Source organism: Eriocheir sinensis, chromosome 32, assembly GCF_024679095.1.
Source record: "Eriocheir sinensis breed Jianghai 21 chromosome 32, ASM2467909v1, whole genome shotgun sequence".
Classification (NCBI taxonomy): Eukaryota; Metazoa; Arthropoda; class Malacostraca; order Decapoda; family Varunidae; genus Eriocheir; species Eriocheir sinensis.
In genome coordinates this window covers 13878992-13900198 of record NC_066540.1, presented here as the reverse complement: position 1 = coordinate 13900198, position 21207 = coordinate 13878992, and the positions used below count along the sequence as shown (strand labels likewise).

At 43.0% G+C, this 21207-nt stretch overlaps 1 protein-coding gene and 1 long non-coding RNA gene across 3 annotated transcripts in view; both read right to left on the bottom strand.

The window, feature by feature from the left end:
- The window catches only part of LOC127006182 (uncharacterized), a 64684-nt gene extending 47160 nt beyond the window's left edge, over window positions 1–17524 (bottom strand). Inside the window, exon 1 of the mRNA XM_050875745.1 lies at window positions 17358–17524. Within this exon, the coding sequence (XP_050731702.1) occupies window positions 17358–17521 (164 nt within the window). The 5' untranslated portion in view covers window positions 17522–17524. The remainder of the gene's footprint in view (window positions 1–17357) is intronic.
- LOC127006184 (uncharacterized) lies at window positions 14610–15794 on the bottom strand. 2 transcript variants are annotated; one of them, XR_007759180.1, is made up of 3 exons: window positions 15721–15794; window positions 15469–15612; window positions 14610–14712 (listed from the first exon to the last, which is right to left on the bottom strand). It is a non-coding gene; the product is annotated as an uncharacterized LOC127006184 (long non-coding RNA). The 2 variants fall into 2 exon arrangements; XR_007759181.1 differs by having other exon boundaries at window positions 14619–14748.
- Window positions 17525–21207: the final 3683 nt, after the last annotated feature.

The window sequence follows — 21207 nt, the reverse complement described above, 5'->3', positions numbered from 1 at the left end:
CCCTTTCCATATCTCTCCTTTCTGTCCCCTTCTCTCTTTTCCTTTCGCTTTTCTAATCTCTTCCCCTTTTTCTCTTTCCCTTTTACCCTTTTCCTCTTTTCTCTGTCCCTTTCTCTCCTTTTCTTTCCTTCCCTTCCTCTATTTCATTTCTCTTCCTCTTTCCTTATCTCTCCCCCTCCCTATTTTACCCTTTCCTTCGCTTTCCACGTCTCCTTCCTTCTCTCTCTGTCCCATTTTCTCTCCCATTTTCTTTACTTTTCTCTTCCCATTTCTTTCCTTTCCTCTTCCCCTTTCTCTTTCCTCCCTTTCTCACTCTCTGCCTTTTTCCCTTTCTCTCGTTCAACGCGTCTGCTCGTCCTTGGGGTATTCCCGATGTATTTCATCCATTTTCAGTTACTTTTTTGTGTGTGTGTGATTAGATCTAATCATGAGTGTTGACTGTCGCCTTAAAACTCGTATCATATAGGAATAACAACAACAACCCTCAACGATGCACTTGACATCAGGTGCGCCCACTACCCACCTTACTACGTATCAGACCACGACGTGAACACGCATGGAAATATAGAGTTTACGTCTGAAAGTGAATGTAATGTCGTGTGTGTTGGTGTGTGAGATTTGTTCCAGTGTCATAGTCCGAGAGCTAGCAACGGGTGATTTTACCCCAACGAGCCCAGAAGATATAATGCTCTAACTTGGTTAAGTTTATCACCGACAATTGAAAAAGGTTTGTCAGCTGCTTCAACTCGGTGGTGTGGTGTTGCCCCAGGGTGCCAAATACCCCTTTTTGAGGTTGATTTTACTTTTCAAACTATACACTTCAAACTTTGTATATAAAACTATGTATTTATTCTTAATAATATGGCGATATAACTCACAGAATATTTAAGGGGGATGAAGGGGTCAGCTGCCCTTAAAAAGACCCTAAAAGTGTTGGATTTTACCCCAAAAGCTACACGAATCATATTCACTCAGTATAATGATAAAATGCAGTAGATATGAATCTACTAATAACTGACACTATTTCTCGGTGGTAAAAGGGGGTCAGCTGCCCTCCAAATTTAGTCTGATTTTGGCCCTTGGGGTAAAAATGTCTTACCCCAAGAGCTACACGTACCAAAATGCAGTAGCACAGAGTTAATCTGTCCAAATTGATAATGAGACTAAAACTGACAACATTATCAGGTGGTAAGATGTGGTCAGCTGACCTCCAAATTTTGCCCATTTTGACCCCGTGAGGTCAGCTGACCACATCTTACCACCTGATAATGTTGTCAGTTTTAGTCTCATTATCAATTTGGACAGATTAACTCTGTGCTACTGCATTTTGGTACGTGTAGCTCTTGGGGTAAGACATTTTTACCCCAAGGGCCAAAATCAGACTAAATTTGGAGGGCAGCTGACCCCCTTTTACCACCGAGAAATAGTGTCAGTTATTAGTAGATTCATATCTACTGCATTTTATCATTATACTGAGTGAATATGATTCGTGTAGCTTTTGGGGTAAAATCCAACACTTTTAGGGTCTTTTTAAGGGCAGCTGACCCCATCATCCCCCTTAAATATTCTGTGAGTTATATCGCCATATTATTAAGAATAAATACATAGTTTTATATACAAAGTTTGAAGTGTATAGTTTGAAAAGTAAAATCAACCTCAAAAAGGGGTATTTTGGCACCCCCTGGGGGCAACACCCACCCGAGTTGAAGCAGCTGACAAACCTTTTTCAATTGTCGGTGATAAACTTAACCAAGTTAGAGCATTATATCTTCTGGGCTCGTTGGGGTAAAATCACCCGTAGCTAGCTCTCGGACTATCAGCTAGGTGTGTTGCAGTGCCAGGTGTGTTGCAGGTGGTCAGGTGTGTTGTAGGTGGTCATTTGTGTTGCAGGGCCAGGTATGTTCGAGTGTGTCAGGTGTGTTGAAGGTGGTCATGTGTGTTGCTGTGTGAGATTTGTTCCAGTGTCAGGTGTGTTGCAGGTGGTCAGGTGTGTTGCAGGTGGTCATTTGTATTGCAGGGCCAGGTGTGTTCGAGTGTGTCAGGTGTGTTGAAGGTGGTCACGTGTGTTGCTCTGTGAGATTTGTTCCAGTGTCAGGTGTGTTGAAGGTGTCACGTGTGTTGCTGTGTGAGATTTGTTCCAGTGTCAGCTCTGTTGCAGGGGTCAGGGTTGTGCGCGGTGTGTCTTTCAACATGAGCACAGTGTAACACCCTGAATTTATTTTAACCATACATCCACACGAGAAATTAAGTCAGATCCGGAGAGAGTTTAACCGGTGCCGAGGATCGAACCCGTGACCGACTGGATGGGAAAGCCACTCCTTGACCAGTCGGCAAAGCGATAAGAGTGGCAGACTGAGTTTGGGAGGGTTTCCGCATCAAGCGAGTCAGCCAATATAATCAGCATACCAGAAGGGCTCATCGTTGTCAGATTGTCGTACTCAGAGCCGCGTATTTAACGGTTTCTGGCCCATAACTGTTGCCAAGAAACACCAATAATTAACCATTTAAACGATAACCATATATGAAGGAAGTTATTGGGTGATGAAAGCAGTTGTTGGGTCGGAAATCGGCAAACATAAAGGCGGACACACACTATGCGATGCGGCCTGTCCGGCGGCCGAAAGTGGGCGGAGACTCGTCGGCCGGATGAAGCATACACACTGTGAAGCGGCCTCACGGAATACCGGGCGGCGGCCATCATTCTTAGCTCCACCGCCGCAGCGACAACATCAATACAATTTATGTTTTATGTCCACAAACATGGATGCCCCTTGTACAGATCAATAAAAAAGATCCAAAAGTCTTTATTTATCCAGACATCAGACATCGTGGAGCGTAAATAATGTGTACACCACGGCTGTCAGCGTCGCTCTGAGATAATTCCCGCCTCAAAGCCGCGCCGCAACGTCATACACACTGTGAGGCCGCGGGCCGCGTCGGACGGAATTTCAAACATAAACAGAAGGCCATCGCAAGGCCAAGAGAATATAAGATCTGTTCAGCCTCGTACCAGAATTCTTCTCTCTGCGCAGTGACGTCACGGGAAGTCACTCAGTCCCGCCCACGCCCCACGGTCCCACCCCACTAGTCTTCGCCTGACCGCTGGTGGGTATGTATCTCATTTGCTCCATTTTCTTTTATTTCTATGGGTAACTTTAGCATTTACGCTCCATTTTCTTTTATTTCGATGGGTAACTTTAGCATTTAGGATTAAGGAACTGAAGCAGTCACACAATTAATGGGCTAGAAGTCGGTACTGGGTAGAAGTGGTTAAGATGTTACAGAGGGAGGACAGGTGAACTGTTCAATAGAGGATGATTGCGGCGAGTAAGAATATGTCCAAAAATACTTGGATAAGAAGGTTAATCACACAAACACACACACACACACACATATATATATATATATATATATATAGAGAGAGAGAGAGAGAGAGAGAGAGAGAGAGAGAGAGAATTAGTGTAGTAGTAGTAATAATAATAATAATAATAATAATATTAAGAGAGAGAGAGAGAGAGAGAGAGAGAGAGAGAGAGAGAGAGAGAGAGAGAGAGAGAGAATAGTTTACGCTACAAAATCATCCGTTTTCTCTCGACGGCTTCCGCTGACGTCACCTGCTGACGTCACAACCCTGCGCATGTCTCTCTTCTATTGGCCGTGGCCATCGGGCCGCTTCGTGAGGCCGCGCCGCACAAATTACACCCGTATACACTGTCTTAAGGCCTCTAGCTCAGCCCACTTTTCGGCCGCCGGACAGGCCGCATCGCATATTGTGTGTCCGCCTTAAGAGGCAGAGTACGACAATCTGGCAACGTAAGTAGGGCTTGCCTGGGTAAGTTTCAAACTGCTTCGGTCACTTGGATGAATATATTGTTGTGCTGGAAGCTTCCCCGCGGCGTCCATGGGGCTCTAGAAGGCTCCGGGAAGAGCGAGCAAGGGGGCGGGGAGCAAAGCCTCGTCCGCGCCCCGCGGGGCGCGGTCAGGCGCCAGGCGGGAAGTGTTGCCAACCCGCACATACTTTTGCTACATGTTCTTGTATGATCTAAAATATACTGTAACATTCTAGACTGTACTGTTCTGGATATATATAGGAGAAGAGATGCGAGAGGAGTGCAGTCCCAGTCATAGTCAGGGCCAGGGAGAGCCATCACTGGGCCCTGGTACTATGAGTGTCATTGGGCCCCTACCATTTGGCGAGCGAAGTGAGCCCATCCAGCTGGGGGGATCAGGATTTTAGAATTTGACCAATTTTAAGAGCCAATTTAAAGCCATAAATGTTCACTGGTAGGATGTAAATTCTGTTCATCTTGCCGTATTGGAGCTTTATTTATGACTTGCAGTTAACAACTTATTTTGTTATTACATTTCGTATAATTTGAGATAAACAAAACTTACTCATGAAGCTCATTAAAGTGGCATTGTGCAGTAAGTCACTGTTGGCCTGTTGCATGTTGTGTATAATTATCATGCATAATAAAGTTTTGATGAATTTGAAATTCAAATTTCCCTATATTAAATAAATCATAAATGTGACTGTTTTATACAAGTATACATGTATAATTATTAAAGAAATACTCCTTTCCTTGCTTTTCTAGCAGCAAAACACTCAATTAAATCATCAAAATCAATCTTTCGTGCCAAATCACTTTCAATGCTTAAAAGACTTAGTGATGATAATCTCTCTTGTCCCATTGTGCTTCTTAAGTGATTCTTAATCAACTTTAATTTGCTAAAGGATCTTTCTGCAGAGGCAACTGTGACTGGCAACGTCAAGAAAATTCTCAAGGCTATGCATATATTTGGAAACAAATCTTGTAGTTTTAATTTTGTGATCTTATTAAGAAGCAGAAGTGGAGAGAGAGAGTTGTCATCTAAATTGGCTTTATGTATATTCTTAAGGTACAGAATTTCCTCAGTTAGCTTGTCACTAGAGATGTCTTTGCTATACTTAGTGCTAAAGTTTTTAGAATCATTTACTATCACTTCATCAGTCATATCAAGATATGACCACAGAAACCCAAATAGTTTGTTAATCTGGAAGATGGCCTGGTAACGCTTGTTTAGTCTCTCACATACTGTGTCAATAACCTTAAAAAACACTTCTTTCTTAAACCTATGTTCGTCTGTCTGTATAAGTGAATCTTCACCTGATACCTTATCATCATCAGAGTCGGAGTCATCAAAAAAGGATTTTCTTTTTCCTTTCCGAGTGACTCGAAATACTGGGTCAATGTTCATGGCAACTGCAACAACTTTGGCTTCATCATAAATTAAATGCCACTTCTTTTTGAGAGACTGCAATTCAGTTTCCAAGTCCTCTATGTTTTTTACTTCAATATCTACAGTAGAAGACTGAGCTTGAATCACCTGATTTCTCTGATCTATTGAATTCAATAACTTGAACCAAAAAGCAGCCATCAAAATACATTCAAAAGAAGACACATACTTAATAGCGGCTGCCACATCTACTTTAGTTTTAGCTGTTAAACTCTTCAGTTGGGATATTTCTTTAAGTGAAGCGAGAATACCAGGTAAATGGTGTGCAAAGGGCCTGACACTAGCTACTCTATCTGTCCACCGAGTTCCAGATAAACCGTGAAGAGATGCCGCAATGTGACTCTTAAGTATCTCCCAGCGTTTGGGACTAGGCATTATCCAGCTAAGGGGTAAGAACCATGCGATGTAAGCCTCCCCCTCCCCTCCCCCAAGAAAATTATGAAAAACAACCAGGTGTGACTGTCTGCATATATTTTAAAGGAAAATATGGATAAACTATCATAAACAAACTGGTGTAAATAAACAATGCACATAACACTATACGGTCCATACCATAGGCCTATAAATACAGTAAAATAATCAATTATTTACTGATATGTAATGATAATTCAGCTAATCAAACATGGTACAGACTAACACTGTACAGTACATTACTCAAAAGAAAATCTATATTTTATTCCAATTTCTCATTATAGGAATATAACTCCCACAACTTAATAACAACTGAAAAGATCTTCATGCTCAATCCGCATTATCGCCATATCCTTTTCTTCCCTTCCCTACCCCAGGGCCCAGCGGTCCAGCCCTGTCATACGAGAACTAGACGCGTTCATAGCTTCATCTCTCTCTATCACTCAGTATCCAGACTGCTCTACACTGTCCTACATTATGCTACATACTTAAACATACGGATAAAATTATAAGTAGTTTCTTAACTTAAAGTCTGTAAGTTCTGTAACTTACTGAAATATTTGCCAAGGAATGAGAGAGACGATGTACACCCTGCCACAGAATGATGGTGACTGAGCGAGACGGAGAGTTGAATGACATCGCTTATATTCCAACACAGCTGAGCTGCATTCATTTACGTAATTACGTGGTGTCACTCCAGGCTTAAGATTATTTAGAAAAAGTTTTTCAACAACTATTATTTTACTGATAAACTGTAGAAACTTCTATTATATATATACATATCATGTTTATGGTGTGTTTTGCATATTAGTATTCTCTCTCTCTCTCTCTCTCTCTCTCTCTCTCTCTCTCTCTCTCTCTCTCTCTCTCTCCATTTACTCTCCCATTTTTTTCCCTCCTGGTCGGGTGACTGGCCCCCTTTGAGGCCGGGCCCTGGTGTAAAGATACCAGCTTCACCCCCCTCTCACGGGCCCTGGTCATAGTAAGCTAGTGGTAAGTGAAGTGTACTACTAAGGAAGAATATTAAAATTCAGAAGCTGTGCAAAGTGTTTACATATCTCCCTCCCACGGAGTCTCCTGACGGCGACACGGAACCCAAGTAACACGTCCGGCATAACAATATTAACAAGTAGCCTGTGAACCGTGATTTATTAAGGGCGGTATTGTTGTTTGTGTGATACTTGGGGCGAGGAAGTGGTACTGTTATAATTATCTGCAGTGTGAGAATAATTACAGCATGGGTTCGAGAATGGCAGCGGTATCCAGTATAAGGGTTACCAGATTGTCGCATTAAGAACATTGCATTTATCAGTTTCTGCCCTGAAGTCATCACCCCTCAGCAAATGACGGTATTCAGTCAAACTTGTCATGCAAAATCAATATATTCTTTGCGAGAGAAAATAATTAATCAACGGTAATTAAGCTGATTTGACGTATTTGTGAAGCATCGTCATACGCATGGAAACGGTGTGGCCGCTGGGAGTGAGGCCGCAGCGGTCCCCGGATTATCGTACTCAGAGCATTGCACTTGTCTATTTCAGGCCCAAATCTGTCATACCCTAACAAATAACGTTATTAATCAAAGTCATTGTTAATTGTTGATGTTTTTTTTGCAAGAGTTACGGGGAGAAGTTGAAAAATACGGAGTGCTGAGTAGTAGTACGATAGTCTGGCAATGCTGGACTGAAGTGAGTCACCCAGCTCAAGGAAGGTAAAGAAGAGGTAATGTCACTCGCATAGAACGTGAAGAACCAAAATTCGAAATGAGCTTTTTTATTAGGAGCTCTTGGATGCTTTTAATGTTATAAACTATTAAAATAAAATAAAATAAGATGACGATTTTTTGTTATTTATCGTATTAAGCAATTGTTATTGAATAAAAAATAGAAATAGAAATGTTAATGAGAACCCATCGTGGACGGTGATTGGCTGGCGTCACGATTATGCTCCGGCCGGGGCTCCGGCCCTTCATCAAGCCTTAAGCCCCGCCCCCTTGTTGCAGCACGACGGCAACTTCCTTGGCACGACGTTTTATCGCACTTGTTTGGTGTTTTTTTCCACATTTTTTTGGCATGGTGTCGTGTGCTGTAGCTACCTGTGTATTCAGATGGAAAAACAAGAAGAAATATATAAGCTTTCATTCATTTCCAAAGACCAAAAAACTAAGAAAAAAATGGATAGAAGCGTGCAAAAGGAAAGACCTAAATAAATACAATGACATAAAGAAAACCCACATGATCTGCTCAATGCATTTTAGTGCTGCGTGTTTTCATTTTCATACAACATATGAAACCATAAAACTATCAGTATTACCACACTCCTGCCCAACACTAAACCTGCCAGGACTGCAGCGCACCATTAAGAACTTCATTTCTTATGAGGAACACATAGAGTGAGTATTAATATTATTAATCAAAACATACAGCTACCATGACTGGGTACAGATCCATCCACTGTACTATAAGCTGGAGATGTTTGCTGAATAAAGCGTCAATCATATCATGGTCATATAGCGACAAGGTGATTTTAATTGAAGGTTGCAATGATATTGAGCACCCCACACCATTATTATTATTATTATTATTATTATTATTATTATTATTATTATTATTATTATTATTATTATTATTATTATTGGCATAGCTGGGTCATGTTATATCAATGAAATACACTAGGGGACACTCGATAGCAAAAAGTTAAAAGATAGTTTAGTCACCGCAAAAAGAGAGCAACTGGAGTTAAAAAAAAACTTACTTATTCGATAGGTAACTCTCCGAAATTATTGTTTAACGCTAAAACGTGAACATAAATTGTATCTTTATACATAAATTACCGGTGATTTTAGTGAACCTGAGAGAGAGAGAGAGAGAGAGAGAGAGAGAGAGAGAGAGAGAGAGAGAGAGAGAGAGAGAGAGAAGCAGTGTTCTATGCACTCGCCACGGAGCCTGCAACAAGGGGGCGTGGCCAAGCCTGGCTAGGCTAAAGAGTTGCCAACGAGTGATTTCCTCCCGCCGCGCATGACTCTACCTCTTCTTTACCTTCCTTGACCCAGCTGAGACTTCTCTTGCATCAATCATTTCTAACGGCCGTAAATCAGGTTAAACGCGTCCCCATGAGTGTTTCTTTACGTTCATGGTTCAGAAACTTTGTCAAACTACCACCAGGGTCATAAAACTACCCATCGAAATCCCCACAAATCCTACGAAAGCCTTGTTAAATGTACGTGATTGGGCCCCGAAAGGTTTAAGAATATGACAGACGCTTCCACCTCACACATTAACTATTTCCAAAGGTCAAAACAACAAATTTTTTACTTTTTTTTCTGCTGACCTAAATTTGAGACCTGTTCTTGGGTATTTTGGGGTCACGAGTTTAAAAATGACAAGAGTCTTTTCTATCAAGTTTCTTTTTATCTATGGGCTGTATATTGGCCCCACCCATAGCTATAAGAGATATCATAGGTAATCTTGTATGTTGATATTTATTTTATCTTTGTATTTAGAGTTTAGACAGTTATTTATTTAACTAGACACACGTAGATATATAAATATATTATATCTGTTAAAAGCGATGGGTGCTCTACCGTATGATCCTCTTGAATGGAGACTTTTTATAGATAGTTAAAAAAAGTATAAAATGTGTATTACTCCTATTGGTCACTTTGTGCATTTAGAGGAGAATCATGAACACATTAAAACTGTATTAGATTTACTCAAGTATGATGAACACAAATGGGTCATATGTGTGGATCTGGAAATGGTCAACTTTTTACTTGGCCAACAAGGAGGGTATACAAAATATCCGGGTTTCCAGTGTTTATGGGACAGCCGAGCGAAAGACAAACATTGGGAACAGAAACTCTGGCCAGTTAAAAAAAAGTTTGACTGTTGGGGAGAAGAATATCATGCACCAACTCCTTGTTGAGAGGAAATCATCTTCCCACTCCTTCATGTTTAACTACATTACGCGATAAATAATTACGTAAAGGAGTCTGAGTCGGAGGTGTTATTACCGATTCCGACTCCGGCCAAAAGTAGCCGACTCCTCCGACTCTGACTCCGACTCCACACACCTGGTCATTCGGGATATCAGCGTTATTCCTCGTCACAGTAAACAAATCACCAAGTGTGTGTGTGGGAGGGGGTTGTATTCTGCCCCTTTGCCGGGAGTTGAACTGCGCATGCGCGGACGCTATTTTGTCCATTTCATTCACTGCACCGTCTTTTAGTAGGTTGTAAAAAGCTTACCTTTGATCTTATGATTGTCCTTCAAGGTCAGGTTTACGGAATACTCTCCATTCAGTAGTAACTGAGCAACAGGGTCCATGGCAGCCTCGAATTTGACCATTTTTTCATGAATACTAATATGATGTATTCCCGCCTTCTTGCCTGGGAAAAACATGTATATCAAAACTGATACTAAACATTGAGTTCTGCGCATGCGCAGAGCAGAATGAGACGACTCACGAGAGTGGGACGGAATACGACGCCTCACCGGTGTTGTGTACGTTGATGGCCCTTGTACGAAGCTGTCCCCGCTTTGTTTACAAACAAAAGGCGAACCGCTATCTACAAGGATCTGTGTACGCAGCTGGTCGCGGATATATGGATGTCCCACCAGTGTTTTAAAGCGCGAGAGGACATATTGTTTTATTCTTTCATGGGAAAAACATTCATGAACCCAATACAGCGCTCTGTTTTGTAATAAGTGAAGTGAATGGGCATTAAGTAGCCTTTTTGCAGTGATTCACGGGTAAAAATACGGGAGTGGTAATATCAAAACAAAACTATCTTGATGTGCATATGATAATTGTTTAGGGCAGATCGCATTCATATATATCGGAGGTCAGGGTCCATCTCCTGCCCGCAGGACATTTCTGAACGAAATTGAACGACTCATATCAAAAGCTAAAAACTACCACATAAGGGTAATTTTTTTTCATTAACGACATTCTGTTTGGTTAAATACGAAGCCATTAGACTTCTCCTTTGGTTGCTTGGAAGGTTTGGTGGATAATGTCCATTTAAGAGAAGATGCTGTAAAGGACCTATTTCATCCCTAAATTTGGCAAGTCTCTAATCCCGTAAATCTGCAGCCATGTTATCGAGGGGACGCCTGCGTACAGCTTTGTTGATCAGCAAGTCTTTGTTTGTAAACATTCGCTTCTGACAATGCGCAATTCGCGCGAGGACAGCTCCGTACACGGGGACATCTACGTACACAACACCGGAATACTTTCTTGGTGGTGCCTGGTGGTCGACCCCAACCCGTTATGGCGCAGGTAGGTGTTTATAGTGGCGCCATCTTCCTTGTCTCATCCTGCCCCCAGGAGCTCATTTTCGATCCTCTATTAGTTAAAATCTAGAGTCCGGGTCGATAGATGATGGTCTTCAGAACTGCATGTGGGTAGTCTTGGCCACTCGGTGATGACTGAAAAGTTGCCAGCTTAGCCTATTTGTATCGGCGGGAGGGTCGCGAACCCCCGTACTCCTATAGTATTTCCACGAGAAACTGGCTGGTGAGTGAGCCCCGCCCCGTACCTTGCCACACACTCTCAACACCCCTCACTTCCTCTCATATGTCAGCCATTTACTACCTTTAAATGAATTTAATTAAATAATTGGACAATCCAGTAAGGTCATATAGTGTTAAGATTGTTTCGTTTTTAGGATGATAACAAAGATTTTGTTTAAATACCACGACACTTGACACCGTTGGAATACAATGTTGTCAAGTGTCGTGGTATTTATACAAAATCTTCGTTTCGTTTTACAATCTTAACACTATATGACCTTATTGGATTATCCAATTATTTAATTAAATTCATGTAAAGGTAGTAAATAGCTGACATATGAGAGGAAGCCAGAGGTGTTGAGAGTGTGTGGCAAGGTGCGAGGCGGGGGTGACCCCGCACCCGCCACTACCTCACCCGCCAGTTTCTTGTGGAAATACTATAGACGCCGGCAAGCGTTCTCACCACTCAGCCACCACCTCCCCAGATAGTTCTACATTTACCTTTACTCCACCATATTGGAGACATCATAGAGCACAGAGACGTTTTTCTCGAGCAATCTTTCACCTACTCTCCTGTTCAAGACTCCTGTGGAGTAACCGAACTGAAAGCGGACTTCGTCGCGAAAGGGGAATACACCTTGTCCTACACCAATGTTCCTTGTATGCAAGCCCATGTAACTGCCCACCGCTGTTATTTGAACATTCTTGCCAACTCCTCGCTGGAGAGTGGTTTTTGGAGAGTAGAGGTTTGAGAAAAGATAGTCACAGTCAGGGATATGTAGACCACCAAACTTAACCTCGTGCGTAAATCCCTCCGGCCTGAGCAGCGCCTGCAGCACCCTCTGTTCACACATGTAGTTCCTGTTAAGCTTCCTGCGGAGCTCGGTGTCAAGGTGTTGCACGTACTGCCAGAAGTTTTTCTTCACATCACGTGGCGTTGAGGTGCACTGCGTGAAGGGCATGGCATGGAAGCCAAGGGGAAGGTTCTTACAGCTCTTTATGAGTCGGCGGGAATCGACGGGGACCCATGTGTAAATACTGTAGACGTCTCTTTCCAAACCCCCCTCGCGCGCTACCTCCATCATGGACACGTTCAAGGCAGCAGTGAAGCAGGCGTTGAGGGTGGTGCCAGTGGCGCGAGCCTTGGCAGTGATCTTCTCCACTGTCTGCTTGTCGAGGAGCACCGGCTCCAAATACGTCGTAGTTGGGTTTGCTTCGTTCGGGACACCATAAGCTTCCATGAGCAGAGGAAGATGTTTGCTCGCTAGATGTTTTCTGATGGCCGACATAAGCCTCTCAGGATCCCTTTCCAGTTCTTCCCTAATCTTGTTTTCCTCCTCTCTGGCCTCCACGCCGTCACGGAGCTCCCCGACAGGCCTGGTGTCCACGGGTGATCCCTCGAGGAGGCTGTCGATGATTTGGGACAGCAGCTCCGAGATCAGTTGTAAGACTATTCCGTCGTTAGCAGCATGGTGGACGGACATCAGGAGGTGACACTGATGAGGATATGCTGCCTTCACTTCAGGGAGAGGACAGGGAGCATCTGGAGGACATGGCATGAGCCGAGCATTCCACAGCGGCCCATTGTAGAGGTCAAATTTTACTTTATGCTGTTCAGATTGTTCGTGATCCAAGTCCGTGTAGTTCATCACCTGAAAGACAAAAGCGGCGATGTGTTGTGACTGACTACAAGGATGACATGTAGCACTCAAAACTTTGCCTATTAGCAAGGCAAGGCCATGGAGTTATGCCAGTATGCAGCCACGCATCGCTAATAGTGCTGTACCTGAAAATCTATTTTTTGTCGCGGCATGTCGGCGACCCACAGCTGCCCGTCCCGCTGCCGGAAACAAAGTCTGAGTGATTCGATCTTGCTGTTGGAAGAAAGTGAAAATGAGAAAAGTCTCACATGTGGTCACTCGTGAACAGCATAACTACATCCATACGAAGCATAGCTTATCCACCAAGGCATTATACAGTACCTGTGTATGCCCCTGCCCCCACTGCACCTACCCGTAGAGGTGGACGAGCGCCTCCTCCATCAGGTCAGGGGTGATGGGCGCCTTGGAGTTGAAGGTGATGATGGTGTTCATATACAAGCCGCTCTCGACAGCCGCCACCATGGCCTGTGTCCTGTCGTCCGCGGGGAACCTCCACTTGAGACCCTCCTCTCTGCGGGAAGGAAAAGTCATGATAAGGAGTATCACCTACCTGTCATCCATTAACCCTAACCTAGCACACGGCAGGAATAAATGTGACAAGCGATGTAAACGATGCGTCCCGATGAAAGTCCCACCTGCATCACCAAAATGATGATGCCGTTGACCACCACTGCTCCTCTAGACAAGTGAACTAATTTCAGGTGTCTACCGGCTTCCCAAATGAATAAATGTCTCTTCCGCCTTATTTTAAGAAATAATTAGAGCCTCCGGATATGGTTATGTGTGTCCATTGGGTGACTTTAGTTACAGTAAGACCATCTGCGATTACCTTGTGGGTGATCTTGTCTATGGTGTGTTTATCAGCTACTTCAGCGATCTTGTCTACGGTGTGTTTATCAGCTACATCAGTGACCTTGTCTACGGTGTGTTTATCAGCTACATCAGTGACCTTCTCTACGGTGTGTTTATCAGCTACATCAGCGATCTTGTCTACGGTGTGTTTATCAGCTACATCAGCGATCTTGTCTACGGTGTGTTTATCAGCTACATCAGCGATCTTGACTACGGTGTGTTTATCAGCTACATCAGCGATCTTGTCTACGGTGTGTTTATCAGCTACATCAGCGATCTTGTCTACGGTGTGTTTATCAGCTACATCAGCGATCTTGTCTACGGTGTGTTTATCAGCTACATCAGTGACCTTGTCTACGGTGTGTTTATCAGCTACATCAGCGATCTTGTCTACGGTGTGTTTATCAGCTACATCAGTGACCTTGTCTACGGTGTGTTTATCAGCTACATCAGTGACCTTGTCTACGGTGTGTTTATCAGCTACATCAGTGACCTTGTCTACGGTGTGTTTATCAGCTACATCAGCGATCTTGTCTACGGTGTGTTTATCAGCTACATCAATGACCTTGACTACGGTGTGTTTATCAGCTACATCAGCGATCTTGTCTACGGTGTGTTTATCAGCTACATCAGCGATCTTGACTACGGTGTGTTTATCAGCTACATCAGCGATCTTGACTACGGTGTGTTTATCAGCTACATCAGCGATCTTGACTACGGTATGTTTATCAGCTACATCAGCGATCTTGACTACGGTGTGTTTATCAGCTACATCAGCGATCTTGACTACGGTGTGTTTATCAGCTACATCAGCGATCTTGACTACGGTGTGTTTATCAGCTACATCAGCGATCTTGACTACGGTGTGTTTATCAGCTACATCAGCGATCTTGACTACGGTGTGTTTATCAGCTACATCAGTGATCTTGACTACGGTGTGTTTATCAGCTACATCAGTGATCTTGACTACGGTGTGTTTATCAGCTACATCAGCGATCTTGACTACGGTGTGTTTATCAGCTACATCAGCGATCTTGTCTACGGTGTGTTTATCAGCTACTTCAGCGATCTTGTCTACGGTGTGTTTATCAGCTACTTCAGCGATCTTGTCTACGGTGTGTTTATCAGCTACATCAGTGACCTTGTCTACGGTGTGTTTATCAGCTACATCAGTGACCTTGTCTACGGTGTGTTTATCAGCTACATCAGTGACCTTGTCTACGGTGTGTTTATCAGCTACATCAGTGACCTTGTCTACGGTGTGTTTATCAGCTACATCAGTGACCTTGTCTACGGTGTGTTTATCAGCTACATCAGTTACCTTGTCTACGGTGTGTTTATCAGCAACTTCAGCGATCTTGTCTACGGTGTGTTTATCAGCTACATCAGTGACCTTGTCTACGGTGTGTTTATCAGCTACATCAGTGACCTTGTCTACGGTGTGTTTATCAGCAACTTCAGCGATCTTGACTACGGTGTGTTTATCAGCTACATCAGTTACCTTGTCTACGGTGTGTTTATCAGCAACTTCAGCGATCTTGACTACGGTGTGTTTATCAGCTACATCAGTGACCTTGTCTACGGTGTGTTTATCAGCTACATCAGTTACCTTGTCTACGGTGTGTTTATCAGCTACATCAATGACCTTGTCTACGGTGTGTTTATCAGCTACATCAGTGACCTTGTCTACGGTGTGTTTATCAGCTACATCAGCGATCTTGTCTACGGTGTGTTTATCAGCTACATCAGTGACCTTGACTACGGTGTGTTTATCAGCTACATCAGCGATCTTGACTACGGTGTGTTTATCAGCTACATCAGCGATCTTGACTACGGTGTGTTTATCAGCTACATCAGCGATCTTGACTACGGTGTGTTTATCAGCTACATCAGCGATCTTGTCTACGGTGTGTTTATCAGCTACATCAATGACCTTGACTACGGTGTGTTTATCAGCTACATCAGCGATCTTGTCTACGGTGTGTTTATCAGCTACATCAATGACCTTGACTACGGTGTGTTTATCAGCTACATCAGCGATCTTGACTACGGTGTGTTTATCAGCTACATCAATGACCTTGACTACGGTGTGTTTATCAGCTACATCAGCGATCTTGTCTACGGTGTGTTTATCAGCTACATCAATGACCCTGACTACGGTGTGTTTATCAGCTACATCAGCGATCTTGACTACGGTGTGTTTATCAGCTACATCAGCGATCTTGACTACGGTGTGTTTATCAGCTACTTCAGCGATCTTGACTACGGTGTGTTTATCAGCTACATCAATGACCTTGTCTACGGTGTGTTTATCAGCTACATCAATGACCCTGACTACGGTGTGTTTATCAGCTACATCAGCGATCTTGACTACGGTGTGTTTATCAGCTACATCAGCGATCGTGACTACGGTGTGTTTATCAGCTACATCAGCGATCTTGACAACTTAGAACCAGTGACTTCAGCAAATTTACTGATGAAAGAAAATTAGACCACAGCGAGGAGGCAGGTTTACTGCCAAAAGTCATAGCAACCGGAACACAATAATTATCCATAAATTGTATCTGTCGCAGGTGAGGCCTCACCTAGATTATTCTGTTAAGTTTTGTTGCCCCAATTACATAAAGGATGTAGATTGTATGGAAAGAGAGAAGAATTAACAAAATGACTCAAGGACTTTGGAAGTTACCGTACAGAAAAAGACTAAAGAAAACTTACTTTCATCCCTTAGAAAGACGTATACTTCAAGATTATTCAGATTTTGAATGTGATAAAGGCTAGATGAAGTAGGTTTTAGGTTCAGGAAAAAAATAGGCAAGAACTGGTCCACGAACAGTGCGGTGGAGGAGTGAAACAAACTGACCAGATAATTATGTAGCTGATGCAAGCACGACTGAAAGTTTTATATGGAGGTTAGATATATTATTGGATGGGGAGGGAATTTCGTGAATAGCCCGCTCTCAGGAGTTGCCTTGTTTAGACTATCTGGCCTCTTATAGTCTCATTAAATCCTCGTGTATCATTGTGGAAGGCACTGTAGGTCCGCTTCCTCAAAAAACAAAACAAAAGATAGATAAAAAAATAAACAATTATAACCGATGCCAAGCAAAGCGACAGGCAAACGAGGCATCAAGCTGGGCACTGGGCGTTGGGCAGTCCCGCCATTGGTGTCCGCGGCTAGGCTGGTGCCGGTAGGATCAGCACCTGCCGGGCCCTCGCGTCCAGGAGCGGCACAGCATCGTGTTCCCATAGTAAACAGTGTGTCACTCGATCGTTACCTGTAAGCTGCCATGAGCGTTTAGAAGGGGTCTGGAAGGGGCAGTTCCCCCCTTGGAAATCTGCCATACTCCCGTTTACACTTTCGTTTGCAAGTTTTGACAAATTTAATAGTCATCGAAACCTCAGGAGAACACCTGGTGGTGCAAATATTGGGAGGCTGTGCGTGGCATTGCCTTGTGGTTCACCAAGGGAGATATAAAACTTGACGTGTTTATGTATAGGACGTAAAACATGCTGGCCCTGCCGCTCTTGAAAATATTCCTGCGGACGCCCCTGTGAGATACTCATATTTCACCGATCTAACACCAAAAATACCACGATGTGTCACAGGGGCCCTAGCAACGCTCCAGCACGAGGACTCACCCTGCCGGCCTGCTGGAGGTGGACTTGGCCGAGTGGGGGAATCGTTCCCGCCGTTCCACGTTGGTGCCGATGGTGGACGACCCTGTGGTGGTGGTGGTGATGTTGGCCTTAGTGGAGGCTGCGGCCCACGCCCGGCACGCCCTGGACGCCGCTGAGCGAATCATGGTCTGCATAGGAGAGAACGATAAGAATGAAATCATTGTGCTACAGACTGATTCCCGATATCTCGGAAAGCCACGACCCTCTCCTCGGCGCCGTATGAATTATGTAAGTTATTGCACGGCAGTGTCGGGCCTGTATTATAAAGCCAATTATATGATCTAATAATAGCATTCTCTGAGTGATAAAAGAACATTCTATTTTTTGTAGTTAAGCAGTCATTTTTGTACTGATTTTGAAGAACTATTACGAACGGTGGCTCCCAAAATAACGCGAATCGATACCAGGCACAGAAAAGCCATTCCAGCTTCCATCAGTCTGCAGCTACAATCTGACAGGCAGAGATCCTTTTACGAGCCTCATTAACACTTTCGAAATGTCAAAGCTGAGTTTCCATACAAACTTTCCTGGTGTGGGCGGTCCTGAGAAACAGTTGGGAAGTATTTGAGATTAAAATTTTGTTTTCCATCCTGGATGGAAAACATGAGAAACTTTTGGGCGCTCGCGCGCGCGTATATGCGGGTGTTGGTGTGTCTGTGGGTGTGGGTGTATATGTATATGTGTGTGTGTGTGTGTGTGTGTGTGTATATATATATATATATATATATATATATCTATATATATATATATATATATATATATATATATATATATATATATCACACACACACACACACACACACACCTATAATTAGCTAGACATTGAAGTATGTGAATGAATGATAATTATAATCCCAATCCTTTTTCCCGTGAGTGAGGTGTGGATATGTCCTTATCCCCGCACACCTGAGGAGGTCACTCCCAGCAGGGTGTGCCCCCTCCTTCTCTCTCTCTCTCTCTCTCTCTCTCTCTCTCTCTCTCTCTCTCTCTCTCTCTCTCTCTCTCTCTCTCTCTCTCTCTCTCTCTCTCTCTCTCTCTCTCTCTCTCTCTCACACCCATAAATATATAAATGAAATTTGACGAATATAAAAATAGTTTATACTTTACTATCAAGACTTGAAAATCACACACACTCACACACACACACACACACACACACACACACACACACACACACACACACACACACACACACACACACACACACACACACACACACACACACACACAGATATACGCTACAGTGCACTTGCTCATGTCGGGAGGTTACCTGCTGGCGATTACGAGTCCAACACTTGATCGGTCCGTGGTGAATTACACACATATTCTCTCTCAATGTTTCTCAATTCTTTCCTGAATGTATCCAAGTTGTTTCTCAACTGCTTCCCGAAAAACTTGGGAAGCGTCTGGGATACAATACTCTAATAGCTGCGCTTACCTCTCTTCTGGCCACTCATTCTTTTCTCTTTTGAGGAAGCAGCGCTTAGCGGGCTTTTGTATTATTATGTTCTTTGTTGTTGCCTTAGCTGTAAAAAAAAAAAAAAAAAAACTCCTAGTTAGTGAACTTACCGAGATTTTTCTAGCTTGAAGTAATTCAAGCCTTAGGTGATGCAGCTGTAAACAGCAATGTCTTCCTTCACTGCTGAGGGCAAGACGACAAATGAAGCAGTTGGTATGGTGGTAACCCACGTCAGGATTTGTTTATTTTATCTTGTTGACAAGGGAACCATTGATAAGCAGTCTCGACAGCCCCAGCCTGGCCGAATAAAGCAAAATTCGGCTCGTGAGGGCAGACCTGTGGCCTAATGTCCTCCCGCTGCATGCGATAACGTGGTGCGCTATCACTCAATTGCTTTTGGGAGGGCCCCTCAAGACAGCTAGCTGGTGGCAGGTTCTTGTACCCTGTGTCTTGAGGTATTTTTTTCTTACCCACCTCATGATCCAGGGCCAATGTGAGGGAGATGAGTACCTCGGCCACGCTCACCTATATGCCCCCGCTCTGTCATGCCTTTACTCGTCACCGTCTGCAGTAGCACCTAGCGGGAGCTCTTACCTCCTGTTTCTGCCTTCTTTTTTTTTACAACAAAGGAGACAGCTCAAAGGCAACAAAGAGAGTGTAGTAAATAAAGAGCCCGCTACACGCTACTCCCACAATAGACAGTATAGTAAAGAGTGGCCAAACGAGAGGTCAATTTCGAGCGGAGAGGTGTCTTGATATACTCTTCTTGAAAGAAGTCAAGTCATAGGCAGGAGAAATACAGACGAAGGAAGGCTGTTCCAGAGTTTACCAGTGTAGGGGATGGAAGAGTTAAGATGCTGGTTAACTCTTGCATAAGGGGTTTGGAGAGAATTTTGATAAGCTGCAGTAGAAAGACGAGTGCAGCGGGGCCGTAGGAGAATTAACCGTGAAAAATCAATTTATATATATATATATATATATATATATATATATATATATATATATATATATATATATATATATATATATACATTTTTTTTTTCATAAATCCAACAAAACACTATGTATCAGCCTCAGAGATCCTTTAAATTATATTTTATTGATTTTACACAGTAGAACACTGGTTTTTACTTTGAAATATGGCGAAACATGATCAAATTGGAGTACACTGATTTGTAACCCCGTAAAAAAGACGTAACCTTGGCTAAACAAAGCAGCCTGTGGACACAAGCAATGAAAGTAAGTAAAGGAAACCATGTCTGCTTTTTTCTTCACATCCTGATGTATATATCCTTTGGATTTCAAGTCCCTTGTTGGAATAGGTAAAATACAAAAAAATATTTCAACTTCATCGCTTGATTTTTCAAAACCATGATTTTGCACTTAAAAAAATATCTCCTCCTTTGCACTTCTTGTTATACACATATCCCCTACTGCAGATTATGAAAGTATGTTAGGAATAGGGTCTGCTATCGAAACTATTGTTTGAGGTTGATTTTAATTTTTGAAAAATATTTGTCAATTTTTTTATTATTTCATTTAAAAAATATTTTTTATCATTGTATAAAACCAAACGATAGCAAGCGTTAATCCCCCATCCTTCCTGATTACAATGCTTTTTGAATGAAAGAAATTGGCCCATAAATAAGGGAGGAGTTACACGTAGAACATAAGGAATTTAACATGGGATTCCAGATTTTAGAACCCCCCCTCAATTGAGTAGTGTTTTTTGTCGTAAGAGTAAAAAAAACTCCTGCTTGTATATGGCAGTAGTTCCGTTCTTCCCTAGCAATATCCAGTGACAATTACAAGGCTAGCATTACAGAATATGAAGGTAATTTGATGATGTACAAAGTGAAGCAGTTGAAAACTCGACGAAGCGAGGTGTTTACGCCTAAAGGAAAGAATTATTGGCCATGGACTTCCCGCGACAACTGAACTTAGCACACTCACACACAAGTCGTTCTAAAGCAATGAAAGTAAGTAAAGCCTGAAAAGCTTATGCTTATATAAAGGCTGGCCTCTAACAATACATACAACATATGTAACTGTACCTAATAGGCTATTAATAAATGTTTCAAATGTTTCAAATGTTAAAATGAACTCTTCCTGCGTGGTTCTGCAAGTCAAGACCTGCAATGGGAATTACTCTTATCTTTAGGAATTTTGGTAGAAACCGCGGCGTGATAATGTTTCCCATCGGTCCTGTTGCTACTGCTGCTGATCCAGAGCTGCGTGTCAACAGTCAAAAGGCTGCTGCTTGTCGGGTAGACCACAGCGAAACATGTGATGCTGTGTGTGGGAGCCGTGCGGGTTTGATTTGCACGAATGTGTTTGACGAGAATGGTGCAT